Source organism: Erpetoichthys calabaricus, chromosome 2 (assembly GCF_900747795.2).
Source record: "Erpetoichthys calabaricus chromosome 2, fErpCal1.3, whole genome shotgun sequence".
NCBI lineage: Eukaryota > Metazoa > Chordata > Cladistia > Polypteriformes > Polypteridae > Erpetoichthys > Erpetoichthys calabaricus.
The window spans coordinates 253,318,616-253,338,918 of record NC_041395.2 but is presented as its reverse complement, the minus strand read 5'-3'; the positions used below and the strand labels follow the sequence as shown (position 1 = coordinate 253,338,918).

Sequence of the window (20,303 nt, the reverse complement as noted above, 5' to 3'; positions counted from 1 at the left end):
CATTACCTTACTTAAAAGCATTGACTTGATATGTAAATTTGAAATTGCTACCTGATATTGCAACTTTTCCTTTGCATGCTGTACGCTCTTTGATAGCTACATCTGATGACCTGTAATCAGACAATAAGGGCTTAACATTCAGTGAACTTAAGAGCTAAAAACATACATTTGTAAACAATCGGACACAGAAAACTGAATATGTACTTTGTAATTACTGTAAATATAATCTGTGAGAATAACAGGTTAAACTTGAACAAAATATTAGGGAGATTTTGTACAGCAAATAATTACAGTATACCTAGTCAGCTTGTCCATAATTAGTCAGTTAAGACAATATTCAAGATAAATATAAAGTAACTTAAATAAAATTTATATCCAGTAACAACATTATTCCTATATACTTCATAAACTCATTCCTTTCCTTTGCTTCCTTAGAAGACAGTGATTCATATGTATAAATGACTTAAGATGAGATTTCAAAGGACTTTGATCATTACAAAAGCTTACCTAATTCATTTGTATATAGTATTTTAACTTTAAAATGAAAAGGTACACTAAAATTTGGACTGTGGATTCAGTACACAAAACTTACCACTCCAACTCCTCAATTTATGATACCACCAACTCCAACTCCTCTATTTGTAATTTAAGTCAATATATAGTACTGGTCAAATGTTTGAGGTCACTCAGAACTTTTCATGATTGTGATAGAAATTGATAACCTTTTTTATCAAGATACCATTAAATTGATTTAAAAATATAGCCAAGGTATTACTAGCATGTATAATGGCTATTACTGCTTAAAATTACAGATTTTTAATTTATACTCCCATTTTCAGAAGCAATTCCTCCAGTGTCCTAATTGCCAAAATTAACCCACTTTCTCAAGCAAAATCACTGTATTGTTGGCAGACTGAAGGTTATTTCATGTGACAGATTGCCAAGAAACAGAAAATTTCATACAAAGGTGTCTATTACTGTCTTGAGAGAAGAGGACGATAAGACAGTAAAAGAAAGGGGAAGGTCCAGATGGGCAACTTCATAAGAGGATACGAACATCAGAGTGTGTAGTTTGAGAAACAAATACCTTACAGAGTCCAAGTTGTCTTTTTCACTAAATACATACCAAATACCAGTGTCATCTGCAACACAGAAAGGGCGACTCTGGGATGTCAAGCGTAATATACTTTTCCAGTTATGTTCTGTCCAAAGTCTGTGCCCATTTTAACCTTTTTGTTTTATTTGCCAGTTTCACATATGGCTTTTTGTTTGAAACTCTGCCTTTAAGGCCAAATTCAAGAATTGTTTATTGACAGTGAGATTTGGCGTGAACGACAACTAGTAATGTGTTTGATTCTCAAACTACAGATTCTGATGTCCATTGCCCGTCTGGGCCTTCCCCTTTGTTTTCCTATTCTGGATAGATCCAGTTTGCCCTCTTGTCTCAGGACAGTAATTAACACCTTTGTATAAAATCTTCTGTTTCTTGGCAATCTGACACATCCTCCTTGCTTTTAAGGAAAGTTTTTAAAAACAAACTTAAGTTGGAAGTTATTCATTTTAGTCACAGATTCTTGACACAATCTTTTTTGAGGGATACATACAGTACATGTTCTCTTTCTATGCAAACAGTATCTCATGTAAGCTAAATGGAAGCTCTGTAAGGTAGAATATTGTGTATGTGTCTCTCGCTGCTTAACACAATATTACTTTTCAGTAGTTTTAAAAATAATCACCTGAGATGTGAAAATATGGAGTGTATATAATTTTGAGCCCTCCCCCCAATGTCACTAACAATGATAAACAAAGGAGCTGCGAGGCATTAGCTCTATGCAATATCCATCTGAAGATAAAAATCAATGAAACAGATGCTGAACCTTTCAAACTCATTCCAGAATGTTATGTTTTTTCTTTTTTTGGTGAAAATATGAATTTCCCCTTGGGATTAAAGTATCTATCTATCTATCTAAACACATTGTCTTGACTCCACCATTTATGTATTTTGCTGGTACAGTGACTAGAAATGAAGACAATAATGTATTTCTAATGTATTCATACTATTACAATACGGAGTCTGAATACACCACTTCCTGATTTATATACAACAGCTCTTACTATATAATCCAACATTCCTATTTTTTAATTACTTCTGCATATTGCCTGGAAGATGAGAATATTACCTCAACATTAACCTACAAATTTTCAGAGTTTGCTTCCTCTAGCTTGCAGTATGCATTTTGTATTTATAATTAATATTTTTATATGCATTTAGTACTTGCAGATTCTAAGTTCTGAAGACTAATTATTTTTATTGCCTCCTGTATTTTATGTCATCTATAAATTTCACAGGCTTACTCACTCACAATACCATAATCAATTTTGTTAATATAAATTAATGTAAGAGATCCATTAGATATACTCAACCAACATTCATGATCTCACCTTATGTGCAGCAGTTGTCATCTGTACACTTTGTCTTCTACCTATTAACCTTCTAGAAATCCAGTTTACCAAGTTACAGTACCTCTAACATTGGCTTCTAATTACAATCTTCACTGCAGAATTGTATTGTATGTTTTTCTGAAAACGTAAGCAAATAATGTTGTACGCTTTGCTTTTGTTTACTACTCAAAATGTCTGTACTGATTTTTTAATTGAAGTTTTCTCTCATAAACCACTGCTAAATACTTCTTAAGATTATTATTATTTCCATGCAAGAAATCTTGGAGTATTTTGTTTTTTATAATTTGAACAATGCCACTAAGATAAAAATATTGCAATTTGATCTACAACTAGTGGATACATTTTCAAGTTCTAGATTATTCTTTTTGCTTTCTGCAAATTGTTGTCACATTGCAACTTTCCTGTCATCAAGTACTTTTTCATCGGAAATGACTAATGTAATATATTTTTTTGTCTTAAGGTCTGCTGTTAGCCAAGAAACACACCTACACACATACCTCAAAACAGACCGCAGAGGACAAAACATTAAAACATTGGAGAAAATATCATTTAGCTTATCTTCTAATCCTAATTTAGCTTCTCAAAAAAAAAAAACTGCTGTAATTACATCACAGGAACAGTTTCTTCATCTTTGATGGAGGTCTTGGCTCTCCAGCTTTTTCCAGCTGGCTTGTTTCAGAGGAAAGGTCCAAAGGCTGGGTGGATTATTTGACCTTTAGCTGTATCTTGTTTTCAGATTTGTCTCTATATATCTACATTTCAAAAAGGCCTTGTTTCACAGCTCATATAGTTTGTCATATTCCGGGAACATGCTAAAAAAATTTTTTATATGAGCCCAAGCACAACCTAAATCAATATGCAAAATAAGTAAATAAAGCAAAAAATATGAATGCATAATCAAAGCAATAATCACAGTGACATACTAAATTACTGATTGTATTTGCTGGACACTATAATGTCTTTTATTTCCCTGAGCAGTACTTGGAGGATCAAAACAGTTCCAATGGTTTTGTTATTCAATGTACCTAGTATTTAGAGCAGATCTAACTGTTCTCTTTTAATTTTTTTTGTTTATTTTTACTCCTTACTTGGAATTCCATTTGTAATACTTGAGCAACATATTTATCTAGTTCTTTGGCTATTTTGTCCTCCTTTTCGATGAAAATTCCTTCTGTATCTGTGAGGCACGTAAGTTAAACCTCAGTTGCACTCATAAGAAATTTGGTATAGGTTAATTTTGCCTACCAACTGCACACAAAAAATTACTATATGAACATGTAAATTGACCTGGGGACCTGGGTTCGCTTCCCGGGTCCTCCCTGCGTGGAGTTTGCATGTTCTCCCCGTGTCTGCGTGGGTTTCCTCCGGGCGCTCCGGTTTCCTCCCACAGTCCAAAGAAATGCAGGTTAGGTGGATTGGCGATTCTAAATTGGCCCTAGTGTGTGCTTGGTGTGTGGGTGTGTTTGTGTGTGTCCTGCGGTGGGTTGGCACCCTGCCTGGGATTGGTTCCTGCCTTGTGCCCTGTGTTGGCTGGGATTGGCTCCAGCAGACCCCCGTGACCCTGTGTTTGGATTCAGCGGGTTGGAAAATGGATGGATGGAACATGTAAATTAAGACCCAAAAGAGGGTGATTACTCTACCAGTATATACAATTTTGAGAGCTTTAAGTACCCCTCAAAACATGTAATTAGCAAATGCTTGAAATACCATGATTATGTTAGTTTAATCTCAGATTATTTCTCAAGAACATTGTGAGATGTTATTGTTTTCCACTCATCATCCTCTTTTAAGCAAACCCATTTCAAATCTAATTCTAAAAATACTGTAGATTTCTGTGTTTGTTCAAGGAGTATAAGGATCAGTGGGAAAAAGTATGTATTATTTTGCATCCAAGCCATATAGCTATACATAAAAATAAACTTCAGCATCAACATAAGAGGTAGAGCTTTGAACATAGTAATTTATGTACACGGATCTGCTCACTTTGAAATAGAAGCATCATCTTATGAAAGCATTTTACATGAATTCTTATTAATAAACCAACTGTGCTTAGTACACTAGAAGTGCCCTAAATCAATGAGTGAATTTAATGATTTAAACAAATGAAAAGAAGTTGACACCTTAAGTAAAAGCCCAGTTTTTAGCTTACACACCAAACCTATACGTATTGCCCAGTTAAAGGCTGCACCAATTTAAGGATGCTATTTCTCATCAAAATTGTCTCAAAGAAGTTTACTAAGCATGTTCCACGCTTTTAAATCTTGACGCAGATTTTAGGTGATCTTTATTACCAAAAGGGAGGAAAGAGACCTTTTGACATCAAGATTTGAACCATAGATTTTAAAGGTGAGAGGAAGAAGTCTTAATTTGAAACTTACCTTCTCATTAGGCTGTTTGTAATCTGTGATTCTTTTTTTCTTTGTAGATCAGTCATATAGGCAAGAATGCGCGTGTTGCTGGTCATTACATTTTTAGAAGCATTTAAAATCTGCTCTCTTTGACTACTGGCAGCAAGGAGTTTTAATGCCCCCTCTCGCATTCTGATCTCAAAGTCTATTTTCTCCTGTATATGGCATTCCTACATTAAAACAGACACACAGAAATGACAAAAACTACATTTTAATGGAAAACGTGACTCAAAAAAAATATTGCCTTGAAATTTTTATTTACATTTAACACTAATGATAAAAGTACTAGGAAAGTATTACTTTCTACATAGTTGACAAGGCCTAAGACTACAAACACTTGACTAAATGTAGAAAATTGTGTTAAAACATGTACACCATTACAAATAACTTGTGTATACACCCTTAAAAGGGAGAATTGAATCAGGCCTTAATTTACATGTGAAGCCCCAAATAAATACTAAATGGACTGTATAATTGTAAAGAAAATCTATGGCACTGATCTTTTTATTCTGCAATTATTTGTGAAAAATATCCACATACATATAAATTTCAACAATTAACTTCCTTACTAAGTAAATGTAATGCTCTTCTTCAAATACAAATGAATTAATTCATCTGCCCAGTTTACCTTTACTTCTAAGATGGGGTTGAAAGGTACCATTGCCTCCTAAGCTTTCCTCCAGCACAGAGAAGAGACAAACGGTAAATGGAATTTCAGTCCAATAATTGGCACACATTTACCCCAATATATTTACATCTTGGGGATGTGGGAGAAAATAGAGAGAATTTTTAACATCCACAAAGGCAGTGGGCACTCCAGGTATGAACCACACCATGCAGCTATGAGGCAGCACTATTGTTCATCCTTAGAATTATTATATTAAAATATATATTTTGCAATTTGAGGTGTGATGCCCATAGTGCAAAGACCTAGTGTTCTCCTATTAGTGTGTGTGTGCAAATTTCTACTCAAATACTAAATGAATTAGCAAATCTAAATTGTATTCTTGTGATTAAGGTTTGGCGCCTCCTTGTTACCAGGATAGGCTCTAGTATGCACAGTAACAGTATCCCAGAAAAAGTGAGTGTGAATAATAATGTTTGAATGAATACTGATATCACATTTTACACATACTTTACCTGTACATAATCATTAATGTTATGAATGACATAGCCTTGTAGAATAGAGTTGCTTTCTGCCAAATGTTATTAAACTGTATTTCAGAAAGAACAGTAACATTTAGTGGTAATATTTTGTATAATGATAAGCAAGACAGTTTGCACAAATTTAAATTTGCAGCATAAAAAAAAAAGAGTTTCGCTTTGCAAGAAAAAAAAAAGACAAAAGCAATGTTGTTTTGCCAGCAGTGAAATTGGTGCCATTAGCACCTATGCTTTGAGTTAATCTGCAACTTATTTTTCACCATGTGCAAAAGCATGGCAAAATTCATTCTGGTGCGGAGTGTGAAAAGGTAGGAGAGGCAAGAGATTGCTTACTTGCAAGCACTCTGAAGGTGCTTCTCTGGTGCTAAAATCCACTGACCTAGTTTGTGGCCATCAGCGAGTCTTCAGGAAGCATCCTGGCTTGAAATAACTGACGAAGCTGGGGAAAGTGAGGGCAGGTGGTGTTACCTCTTACCCCAAATAAGTGGAGACAGATGGAATTGGTTGCATGAATATGTGAATATGTGCGTAGAAGTGTGCATGGCTTCACATGGCAGGAGAAGAGGAAGATTGGTGCGACACTGGAGAGTAAGCCAAAGAAGGAGATAGCTGCGGAATAGCCCTACGTGCACGCATCAATGCATTCCCAGCGTTCATTTAACACGTTCTCTGAGCAGGTCCTCAGAAATTAACACGACACGTGTGCGAGTTGCAGTCCCAGCAAAAAGTTGGGGGGCACAGTGATAAAAGTTGGAATGTGATATCAGAGTCTCCGTTTACTATCTATCTATCTATATATATATATATACAGTGGTGTGAAAAACTATTTGCCCCCTTCCTGATTTCTTATTCTTTTGCATGTTTGTCACACACAATGTTTCTGATCATCAAACACATTTAACCATTAGTCAAATATAACACAAGTAAACACAAAATGCAGTTTTTAAATGATGGTGTTTATTATTTAGGGAGAAAAAAAATCCAAACCTACATGGCCCTGTGTGAAAAAGTAATTGCCCCCTTGTTAAAAAATAACCTAACTGTGGTGTATCACACCTGAGTTCAATTTCCGTAGCCACCCCCAGGCCTGATTACTGCCACACCTGTTTCAATCAAGAAATCACTTAAATAGGAGCTTCCTGACACAGAGAAGTAGACCAAAAGCACCTCAAAAGCTAGACATCATGCCAAGATCCAAAGAAATTCAGGAACAAATGAGAACAGAAGTAATTGAGATCTATCAGTCTGGTAAAGGTTATAAAGCCATTTCTAAAGCTTTGGGACTCCAGCGAACCACAGTGAGAGCCATTATCCACAAATGGCAAAAACATGGAATAGTGGTGAACCTTCCCAGGAGTGGCCGGCCGACCAAAATTACCCCTAGAGCGCAGAGACGACTCATCCGAGAGGTCACAAAAGACCCCAGGACAACGTCTAAAGAACTGCAGGCCTCACTTGCCTCAATTAAGGTCAGTGTTCACGACTCCACCATAAGAAAGAGACTGGGCAAAAACGGCCTGCATGGCAGATTTCCAAGACGCAAACCACTGTTAAGCAAAAAGAACATTAGGGCTCGTCTCAATTTTGCTAAGAAACATCTCAATGATTGCCAAGACTTTTGGGAAAATACCTTGTGGACTGATGAGTCAAAAGTTGAACTTTTTGGAAGGCAAATGTCCCGTTACATCTGGCGTAAAAGGAACACAGCATTTCAGAAAAAGAACATCATACCAACAGTAAAATATGGTGGTGGTAGTGTGATGGTCTGGGGTTGTTTTGCTGCTTCAGGACCTGGAAGGCTTGCTGTGATAGATGGAACCATGAATTCTACTGTCTACCAAAAAATCCTGAAGGAGAATGTCCGGCCATCTGTTCGTCAACTCAGGCTGAAGCGATCTTGGGTGCTGCAACAGGACAATGACCCAAAACACACCAGCAAATCCACCTCTGAATGGCTGAAGAAAAACAAAATGAAGACTTTGGAGTGGCCTAGTCAAAGTCCTGACCTGAATCCAATTGCGATGCTATGGCATGACCTTAAAAAGGCGGTTCATGCTAGAAAACCCTCAAATAAAGCTGAATTACAACAATTTTGCAAAGATGAGTGGGCCAAAATTCCTCCAGAGCGCTGTAAAAGACTCATTGCACGTTATCGCAAACGCTTGATTGCAGTTATTGCTGCTAAGGGTGGCCCAACCAGTTATTAGGTTCAGGGGGCAATTACTTTTTCACACAGGGCCATGTAGTTTGGATTTTTTTTCTCCCTAAATAATAAAAAACACCATTTACAAACTGCATTTTGTGTTTACTTGTGTTATATTTGACTAATGGTTAAATGTGTTTGATGATCAGAAACATTTTGTGTGACAAACATGCAAAAGAATAAGAAATCAGGAAGGGGGCAAATAGTTTTTCACACCACTGTATATATAAACACACAGAGTACTGTGCAAAAGTTTTAGGCAGGTATGAAAAAATGCTGTAAACAAAGAATGCTTTCAGAAATATAAATAATGATTGTTTATTGTTATCAATTTCCATCCATCCATCCATTTTCCAACCCGCTGAATCCGAACACAGGGTCACGGGGGTCTGCTGGAGCCAATCCCAGCTAACACAAGGCACAAGGCAGGAACCAATCCAGGGCAGGGTGCCAACCCACCGCAGTGTTATCAATTTACAAAATGCAAAGTGAGCGAACAAAAGAAAAATCTAAGTCAAATCAATATTTGGTGTTACTACCTTTTGCCTTCAAACTAGCATCAATTCTTATAAGTACACTTGCACAAAGTCAGGGACTTTGTAGGATTATAGTCAGGTGTATGATCAACCAATTATACCAAACAGGTGCTAATGATCATCAATGTCACATGTAGGCTGAAACACAGTCATTAACTGAAACAAGCAGCTGTGTAGGAAGCTTAAAACTGGGTGAGGAACAGCCAAACTCTGCTACCAAGGTGAGGTTGTTCAAGACAGTTTCATGTCATGGCAAGATTGACCACAGCAACAAGACATAAGGTAGTTATACTGCATCAGCAAGGTCTCTCCCAGACAAAGATTTCAAAGCAGACTGGGGTTTCAAGATGTGCTGTTCAAGCTCTTTTGAAGCACAAAGAAATGGGCAACGTTGAGGATCGTAGACGCAGTGGTCGGCCAAGGAAACTTAGTGCAGCAGATGAAAGACACATCAAGCTTATTACCCTTCGAAATCGGAAGATGTCCAGCAGTGCCATCAGCTCAGAACTGGCAGAAACCAGTGGGACTCAGGTACACCCATCTACTGTCCGGAGAAGTCTGGCCAGAAGTGGTCTTCATGGAAGAGTTGCAGTCAAAAAGCCATACCTCCAACGTGGAAACAAAGCCAAGCGACTCAAGTATGCACGAAAACATAGGAACTGGGGTGCAGAAAAATGGCAGCAGGTGCTCTGGACTGATGAGTCAAAATTTGAAATATTTGGCTGTAGCAAAAGGCAGTTTGTTCATCGAAGGGCTGGAGAGCGGTACAATAATGAGTGTCTGCAGGCAACAGTGAAGCATGGTGAAGGTTCCTTGAACGTTTGGGGCTGCATTTCTGCAAATGGAGTTGGAGATTTGGTCAGGATTAATGGTGTTCTCAATGCTGAGAAATATAGGTAGATACTTATCCATCATGCAATACCATCAGGGAGGCGTATGATTGGCCCCAAATTTATTCTGCAGCAGGACAACAACCCCAAACATACAGCCAATGTCATTAAGAACTATCTTCAGCGTAAAGAAGAACAAGAAGTCCTGGAAGTGATGGTATGGTCCCCACAGAGCCCTGATCTCAACATCATCGAGTGTGTCTGGAATTACATGAAGAGACAGAAGGATGTGAGGAAGCCTACATCCACAGAAGATCTGTGGTTAGTTCTCCAAGATGTCTGGAACAACCTACCAGCCGAGTTCCTTCAAAAACTGTGTGCAAGTGTACGTAGAAGAAGTGATGCTGTTTTGAAGGCAAAGGGAGGTCACACTAAATATTGATTTGATTTTGATTTAGATTTCTCTTTTGTTCATTCACTGCATTTTGTTGATTGATGAAAATAAATGATTAACACTTCCATTTTTGAAAGCATTCTTTGTTTACAGCATTTTTTCACACCTGCCTAAAACTTTTGCACAGTAGTGTATATATATTGTAAGAAGAAACACCATAAGACTTTGCAAAGGTTTGGGGCAGCCACCCATATAATTTTTCCTGGCTGCAAAACTGTTGCAAAATCATAGACATGTTGACACAATCGAGTCCAAAACAGAACTGATTCATTATACACAAGATGGCAGCTTTAAAGGCCAGTAGAGGAAGTGATGTCATCAGGACCAGAACCAGAAGTGACATCGTTGGCTGCCCCAGAGCCAGGCGGGATTTCCCTAGAATGGTCTAGAAAAGATCGAGAGGGAGAATTAGTGCACTTCGCCACCCCCTGGTCCAGCATGGAATTACATGTACTCAAGCCCTGTAGTTGTCTCCTAAACACGCGTGTGTGACAATATATATATATATATATATATATATATATATATATTAAGAAAGCTGCTTTGAGGCTACTACAGGATCGATGTGCCTGCTTCAATGTTTGATGAATGGTTTGATATGGTGACGCAAAATGCCGATGTACAAATGCTTTTATATTTAAGCGTCGCACATTCCCCATCATAATGACACAATACATTTTAAAAGTCTCACACACCATCTTCTGTGCCGTCTTTTTTTTTTTTTTTGCACCTTCACCAGAGCAACATAACGTACAGCACTGTATTTGAGTCACAGAGAAAACAATTAAGGACACAGTGTAAGGGTGTATTTTGTGATTAACACTAGAATTACCAGAGCCTATGAGAAAACTCGTAAATTCGACCCACCTTAAATCTGTTTGCACCTCTCCCTCAGCGTCTTTTGTCCTGTAAATGTGCTGATTAAGACAAGCTACAAGCATGCTACTCCATCCTCCCACCGTCGCAGACCGTGCACAATGTTCTCCCAGCTCATGCCTTGATTGATTATCTGTGAGTGAAGTGCTGGAGTTTTAGAGTGGAAATAATAGATTGTTATTTGGAACACATGCATTTCATGTGTGTTCCGTTTCTACAGTAATCTGTGTAAACACATTGTTAAAACAGAAACTTTTTCATATTTTAGTAATAAATGTTAAAAAAATGTAGGCATAAACTATACAATGTGTGAAGCCTGAAGTCCAAAGATGAAATAAACACTTTCACAAAAGGTTCAAAGATGCTACAACAGCTTCCATGGCGTAGCGGTAAGATTTCCTGACTTGTAATCAAGAGTCCCCGGTTCGATCCCCACTGCCTCCTATATTTGCCGTTTTCAGTAGTGAGCTGCTCTTATTGTTAATATTATACAGCACACACATACATTTGGTTTGTGTCTGTAACAGCCGCTGTACATTTATAGTATTTGTGAAAGTTACCCTTTTGTTTTTCCACTTTTATTCTCTCAGTCACAACCACGATGCAGACTACTGCCTAGCCCAACCCCCCTCAGGGATCTGACGCTGTTACTTTTTATCTAAAACTGGGAATAACTATAGATGTGATTGATGTTTTGAGGTAATGGAACTGGACATTCTCTGATCTGGCTGGATAAAAGATATAGGTGTATATGATATTTGGAATAATTCATTTTATGACCTGTATAGTACATTTCGGAAAACATTATTCACATTATTCATATTCATTCGCATAACATCTTGCGGTAGTAATCACTGACTGTGTGTTTCGCATGGTTTTTTTTTCCCCGATCTTGCCAGTCCCCACATGTTGCCGTTTCTTTTGTACTCCAGGACATGCACAGGAAACAATGGTACAGAGAGATCAGTTCAGTGCTATATGCAATAATCAGATTCAAATGTTAACAGTTTACACACACCCAAGAACCGTACTTCCTACATTTACGACATGTGTACCCGTTGCAATGCACACACTTCTCTCTGTGTTGTGGTTTCTATTATACACCTGAAAGAAAGAGACAATATATGTGACATTTTGAAGAAATCATTTTATGACCTGAATAGTACCAATTAGAAAACAGCATCGCACTAATGCAATATTATTTGAAAACGAAGAGTGTCAGATCGGGTGTGAATTTATACTGGCGCTGTTACTTAGAGTCAGAGCAGGAGGGGCGGGGTTGGGTGGGGGGGCTGGTGTTAGAGTGTGATCGTGATTGAGAGAATAAAACTGAAAAAAGCTAACTTTTACAAGTACCATAAATTTATACCTAATGTCCCATATATTTGTCTCTTTCTTTTTTTTCTCCGTGCTGCAAGAACCACAGCACAGAGAGAAGTGTGCACATTGCAACAGGTACACATGTCGTAAATGTAGGAAGGACGGTTCTTGCATGTGTGTAAACTGTTAACATTTGAACCTGATGATTGCATATAGCACTGAACTGATCTCTCTGTACCATTCTTTCCTTTGCATGTCCTGGAGCACCCCGGTCCGCGGCCCACTACCGGTCCGCAGCCGTCTGACAGCTGGGCCGCGAGAGAACTGCCAGCAACGGAGACTAACTCAGACTTTTCAGAACGCTTGGCGGGCAGGGCTTTGCAGTGGCACAGAAAGAGGAGAGAGACCGAGGTGAGAGAGTATTACAACAAATTATTTTTATGGTCCCAACAGTTTCCCCATATGACACGAGTCTATAGAAATATCGTTACTAAGAAAGTACATTCAGCAGATACTTTCATTACAACAAAGTGACCTTGAAATGTTTGAATGAATCATCCACAGAGCAGTTAGATCTGTGGTGGCAGCTCAGATCCCCAAACAGAAACATTCTAAAAAAAAATTCTCTTTTCGAACTTTCCTCGTACTGTTTTTTTTTTTTTTGCTGTTTTTGTTTTCAGTGATACCTTTTGCCAAAAAAAGAAGATAAATCTTGGGTTGCAAACATATGCGAACTGCTGCATTTGAAGACAGTTCTTATGTGGTTCAGTGATGCTCGTTCAAGAAACATTCCTATTAATGCGACACTCAATCAAGAAAATGTGAGGTTTCTAAATTCTCTTGGGACCTCCGTCAACGGGACAACACGCCGAAGAGCATCCCGAAGTGGGCCGGTACCAAAAGAGTTCAGAAACCTCACAATATGAACTGGCATTCAGGCACTAGGGCACCCCACCTTTACCCACTCTGTAGACTCAGTATCCAGCCAGGCTGGAGGAGTGCTGGAGGAGCCTGAGGAGGAAAATCTGAGGCAGCAGTGGAGCAGCAGCACATGGGGCAGAGGCAGAAGATACCCGTTGTTCAAAGTGGCAGATAAAGTGGCTGCATTCAAAGCCAAACTTGATTTATGGGGCCAACAACTGAACATTGGGATTTTTGATATGTTTCAAACATTACAGGTTGTTAAAAATACCAAGCCAGGGCCTTCTTTCTCCCAGCTGGTGTATGATCACCTATCTCAGCTTTCAATAGAGTTTGAGCATTATTCCCAACCACAAAAGACCCCCGAAATGGGAAGGAATGGATCTGTGACCCATTTGTGAATAAGCCAAGTGAATCAACTTTGTCTGTGCATGAAGAGGATCAACTGCTTGAGGCTGCAAATGATGGTGGCCTTAAAAGTATGTTTGAGACAACTTCAAATCTCCATACATTTTGGATTAAAGTCAAGGCGGAATATCCTGAGGTTGCCACAAAAGCATTGATAAGTCTACTTCCATTTCCAACATCCTATCTTTGTAAGGCAGTGTTTTCTGCAGTGACAGCAACCAAAACGAGATTACGGAGTAGGCTGAATATAAGCATCACACTTCGTGTGTCACTGTCTTCCATCGTCCCCAAATGGGATTGTCTGGTTGCAAGAACATAAGCTTGGGGCTCCCACTGATTCTGCATTATGGTAAATTGTATAATTTCTTTTACGATATTAGAACTTGATAATAATAGAAATGTAATGTAAATTGTGTATAAAACTGCCCTACGAACTCGCCCCGAATCCTCAACCCACGATCCCTAGAAAAATTTGCTTCTAGTAAAGTGGTCCTTACTGTCAAAAAGGTTGGGGACCACTGTCCTGGAGTACAAAAGAAACAGCAACATGTGGGGACTGGCAAGATTGGGGAAAAAAAAAAAAACAAGCGAAACACACGCCCAGTAATTACTACCACAAGATGTTATGCGAATGAATATGAATAATATGAATAATGTTGCATCCATGCCACAATGTTTTCCGAAATGTACTATACAGGTCATAAAATGAGTTATTCCAAATATCATATATGCCTATATCTTTTATCCATCCAGATCAGAGAATTTCCAGTTCCATTGCCTCAAAACATTACTCACATCTACAGTTATTCCCAGTTTCAGATAAAAAGTAACAGCATCAGATCCCTGAGTTTGGGGGGTTGGGATTTGCGGGGGGCGGGGTGGTAGTCTGCATTGTGGTCGTGACTGAGAGAATTTAAAGTGAAAAAAAAAAAAATGGTAACTTTCACAAGTACTATATATGTACAGCAGCTGTTACAGACACACACCAAATGTATAACAGCAGCTTACTACTGAAAATGGCAAATATAGGAGGCAGTGGGGATCGAACCGGGAACTCTTGATTACAAGTCAGCAAATCTTACCACTACGCCACGGAACCTGTTGTAGCGTCTTTGGACCTTTTGTGAAAGTGTTTATTTGATCTTTGGACTTCAGGCTTCACACATTGTATAGTTTATGCCTACATTTTGTAACATTTATTACTAACATATGAAAACATTTGTTTTAATAATGTGTTTACACAGATGACTGTAGAAACAGAAAACACGTGAAATGCATGTGTTCCAAATAACGATCTATTGTTTCCACTCTAAAACTCCAGCACTTCAGTCCCAGATAATCAATCAAGGCATGAGCTGGGAGAACATGAGCTGTGCACAGTCTGCGACGGTGGGGGGATGGAATAGCAGGCTGCTTGCTGCTTGTCTTAATCGGCCCATTTATAGGACAAAAGATGCTGAGGGAGAGGTGCAAATGGATTTAACGTGGGCCGGATTTACGAGTTTTCTCATAGGCTCTGGTAATTCTAGTGTTAAAGTAGAAATTTCAGCTTTAATCTCGAAATGTCAACGTTAATCTCGTAGTTTACTTTATCATTAGGGTAAACCATCGTAAACCCAGTTGTTATCACTACGTGCTTCTGGGGCTTCCTCCTGACCTGACAGCAGCGGCAAGCAGCAATAGATCACCTCACAGAACACCTTAAATGTACTGTATGATATTCCAACTCTCTGCACATTTAGAATCCTTAGGCTTATACTTGATATCACTTTCATGATGAAATGCATTAAAGTATGTATGTTACATTTTACAGATAAATTGTTAATTTAAATAATGAATACTGTTAATAATTATACACATGGGTGTGACACGGTGGCAGAGGGGTAGCGCTGCTGTCTTGCAGGGAGTCACGTCGCTGGTGTTCCCTGCCTGGAGTTTACATGTTTTCCTGGTGGGTTTCCACAGTGTGCTCCGGTTTCCTTCCAAAGATATGCAGATTTGGGGATGCTAAAATGACACTAGTGTATGCGAGTGCTTGTATTCACCTTGCGATGCACTGATGCCCCTTCCAGGGATTGTTTCTGCCTTGTGCCCAATGCTAGCTGGACTGGACGCATCCCTGGACTGACGGATTTAATCATTAAACATCCTTTTCAGAGATATTGCAGCAAGGTGTCCTCGCAATTTAATGGATGTTTCAGGAAATTCACAACACAGTGAAGCCGAATGTTTCACTCGCGCTGCCACCTGGTGGAATCTTCCAGTGCACAAATATAAACAGTAAAACGCTTGCGTAGCAGTACCATCTGCTAGAGCATGCGTCGCGTGAAGTATAAACCTGGCCTTAGACAGCAATATTCCTTACTTTCCACCAAAATTTTGAAAATAGTAAGTGGAACAAAACCCTGATTTTTTGCACTGCTCTTCACTATTTTTGTATTATTCCTTAGCTTGTAATTAACCACAAATAATTACAGAATAAATGCCAAGCAATACACTTAATATTTCAGTTATCAAAGACTGTTGATAAATAACTTTGAGGGATGTCAAGAATGTAAACATGATCACACCTTTTTTTATAGGTGAAATCACCTGCTTTTACTTAATAGGGACTATGTAATTATCAACTTTTGATTAAAAAGGTCTTAAAACTTTTTCAAATTCTAATCTGACAAACTGTAGAAAAAAGATGAGAAATGGACAACTGTATGCAAATTTTTTATATAGCGTTAATATTTATGATGAAAACATCAGTCATAAGTAAGTATGAACTACTATGGGGGACATATGGGAAAGCTACACAAAATTATTAATTGCACTCCTTTAAAAAGCAAAGCTTAATAGATTTTTTGTTTTTTTATTAAGGGAATACAAAGTGACACAACTTCTTTATACTTGGAAAAAGGCTGCCTTTAGCAGTTTTACTTACCTCAAAAATGTTAAAGGATGAAAAACCAAAGTAGACAAACACTTTTTGAAACAAACCAATTATATGTGGTGACAGAAGACAAGTTAATAATTGGGTATAGGAATTTACTCACTAAAAACATGGAAAAGATTTGTGAAAAAAAATTTCAGACTAACAAAACACACTAAAATATTAACGTCAAGGTTAAAAAGTAACATGATGGCAAAAATAATTACTGCTGTCTATAATTACATATAACAAGCTGCTGATCTAAAAACATGTTTGACAGGTTTTCTAAATTTAAACTGGGTGAACATTTAAATTGTGAGTTTTCAAATCAGTTGTTTAAATTTATTTCTCAAAAATAAGAAAAAGTGAACAAATAAAATAACTGTTTGAACTAGATACAGAAAAAGGAAAAATGTAAAGGTGATGAAATTCTAGTCAAATCCAAAAAAAAAAACAAACATTCACCACACAAGGAAAGCTGAGCTGCTACTATGTACATAAACACCAGACAACACATGATTTTGCAATGCAATGACCAAACAAGATTTGAAACCTGGATAAAATCTTGAGGTTTTGTCTTTTTATATTTAACACAAAACTTTATTATTATTATTTTTGAATGTTTTTTTTTAAACTTCCCAAACTGTAATTTAGCTGATGCCAAAATCTTCCAATAAATTACCTTAATCAACAAAGTCCACAGAACACATTATTTATCACTAACTGAATTCACCAAAAGATTTCACCAGACAGAATCATCACTACAGTGCACGTTGTTACCTGTAGATTCTTAGAAATTTGTCATATGTACAAAAAGTTCATATCCTCTATAATGTGAAGAGTTTCATTTAGAGTACAATTCTGTTTCGTCTGATTTGCCTGCAATAACATTTGAAGCAAAGACATCAAGGTTTCATATTAATGTCAGTTTCAGTAAAAGCCATGGAAATGGGAAAGGAATACCAAGTTACAGTTTTCAAAGAAAATCCAGCAATCTTTCAATTATAACAGTTACTGTAATTTTCATGCACGGCCAGTAATTGTATTATCTTGGAATCACTTTTATTTTCAAGCAACCTTTTGTGAACAATGTGAACTGTCAACAACAACACAGTATTCTGTTTAGATGTGTATACTTTAGTAGATCTCTCAATTAATGCCTCAAAGATCGGTTTTATTTTTTAAAACGATTTCACACTACTCTGTGTGAAATGTCAGGTAAAATGCAAACACCTCAGACGTGAACTACATCATTTTAGCTCGTAATCTGCTCTCCATAAAGTGTTTCAGATAAAGGTTTGGTTAATCAGCACACTTCAGCTTCAAGCTTTAAAAATTAAGCCTTGATATACAAGAAGTGCAAAGAAAGACCGGAGCTTGTCATAAGTGACATCAGATGACATGTCCATATTGTTTCAGTTCGTGCGTTGCAGTGCAAGTCTTTTGGACACTGTCACAATTCTGTAATAGAATGCCTGTATCTTATGCATGTGTCTTAATCCCTAGAGATCAATGTATGGTACCTTTGAAAAGTTGCCCAGGCCTCTTTTTACATGATGCACATTTAGAAGTGGCATTACCGTTTTCCATTTGTGCAAATTCATCACCTTTGTATACTTCACTATCACTAGAGGCAGAATCTGTCGTGCTCACTGTCATTATTATAACAGAACAAATCCCTTTCTTCTTCACGTGCTTTGTTTCAACAGCCCATATGTAGCTCAAACGTCGCCCTCAGTCTCTGCATGCAATTCACTGTGGACATGCAATTAACATTGGACACATTACCTATATTACCTATTGGCCAGTATACCAGCAAAAACATTTCTTCGAGAAACAATGTAAATATATTTCTTCATACATCTTGAAAGATTCCGGGAGCCCGTGGGTCTTTATGACAATGAGGCGTGTCGCCTTCTTTGTACTTTTTCTTGTTGGGGCTTTATAAGCAGCTCGTACTTATTCTAACATATAGTTCAGATTAGTACTATGTCGGCTACATATACCAAATGAATGTTAAAGGGTGTCTTTGAAAAACCTAACAGCTATTGTGTACCAAATGCAACATATTATAGCAACAATTTCAGAAGGAGGCGCAGCAGGACAAGAAGCGGTTCTGTGCAACAGCACAACTCGACTGTATGCTGACGTGATCACAACCACACACTACATGACAGGTAGTTCTCCACGTTCTACCCCTCCCTCACCAGATTCATGTGTCCCAGAGTGGCCACACTGCATCCTGGACAAGATGCAATAGTACAGTAGGCCCCCGCAAAGTCGCTGTTCAGAGTTCGCAGCCTCAGTCATTTCGCTGATTTTTCCTTAGAACCTACAGTATCTAAAAATTGTTAGCGGAAACCGCAAATATCCTCCGCAATTTTTATGACTTTTTTCATGTCAATACTGTACTGTAGAGAGAACAGGAAGCAACTGTAGAGGAAAACACAGCTTGGGATGGTGAAAGTAGCCAATAGAATTTGAAACTGCAACTCCCAGCTGTCCCTGCAGTAGCTCTGATTGGTCTTCTGCTGAGGGTGTTGGGGTCAAAGGATTTCAGCACAACTTTTAAAAAGGGGGCCGGTGACCAAAAGCAAAAAAAAAAGTTTTTGTAATTTGTGTTTCAAGTTCCTGTCTGCCTTCTGTTAGTTTACCTGTACTTACTGTATTCGTTTTGTCCTGGATCGTTTCGTGGTTGGCATCTGGATTGTCTGCCGTCTGCCTGTGTACATGAGGACTGTATGTGAATTCATGGCCATCCTGCAAAGGAAGGAGCACTCCTGAACCCGTCCACCCATCTTCACCATTTCAGGAACTAGCGGTAGGACTATCTTTACATTCCCATTCAACATGTGAATCTCTGGACTATCTATTTTCATCATTACATTTCATCCGTTGCAGTTTTTCATGATTTATTGTGTGTGTTTTGTTTGTGCTTTGTTGTATTTAATGTGTAATCGCCATAAGGGGAACAGGGGTGGTATCGTTGTTTTCATTTATTTCATTTGTTTTCATTACATTATTTGCTGTTTGATTACTGATTTCTTTGTTTTTGATTCTGTTTGTGGGTGCGTGCGGCTCAGGCCAAGGCTGGGTGCGTCCCTGGAATCTTCCCCATAAAAATAAATAAATCACCGCCTTCTCGACGGTGTGAATCTTTGCGGCACCGGACCGCTACAGCATTATTCATTTCTCCTTGCTGATGATTGACTGTGATGCATCTCCAGCTGAGTGTTCTTGTGTTTTCCATTTTGTTCCTCTTAACCCTCAAACCGCCACAACAGGCTATAGTCATTCCCAGTGCCATTTGCAACCACGCAGGAGCTGATCAGTCAGTGACGTTCATTCATTGAGCAGCCAGCTCATGACCACTGCCAGCCCCATGTGAGCAGGGGGGCTGAACGCACCCCTAGAAAACACGGACACGCCTCAAAAAACCCCTCTTAAAAAACGATGATATGCTCTGTCACGTGACACTACACATACTGTACTTAAAAGCCTGAACAGCACCTGTACTTTTTGGCTGATTGCTTTGTTTCTCTTTCCTCCCACTGACATCCTCTGCTCCTGTTGGGGGTCCCGTTCCCATTGTGCTCCCCTATGATGTTTGTCTATTCTTTAATCGAGAAATAACTGCATATTGAGCTTGTTTTACTTCTGAAAGAGACATGTTTGTTTGAAGTGTTTGAATAAAGTTCCTGTCTCTACAATCTCCTGTGTTTCTGTGCAATTCTGTGACCCAAACGTGACACCCTGCAGCCTCACTGTCCCTGGGATTGAGCCACTGCACTAGACTAGCCTAC

General features: G+C 38.4%; 1 protein-coding gene across 1 annotated transcript in view; it reads right to left on the bottom strand.

Moving 5' to 3' along the window:
• The window catches only part of rtkn2 (rhotekin 2), an 82,440-nt gene that overhangs the window by 44,220 nt on the left and 17,917 nt on the right, over window positions 1-20,303 (bottom strand). The window contains exons 2-3 of the mRNA XM_051922836.1: window positions 4,842-5,041; window positions 52-110 (exon numbers count right to left, since the gene is read on the bottom strand). Coding sequence (XP_051778796.1) covers window positions 52-110; window positions 4,842-5,041 — 259 coding nt within the window. The remainder of the gene's footprint in view (window positions 1-51; window positions 111-4,841; window positions 5,042-20,303) is intronic.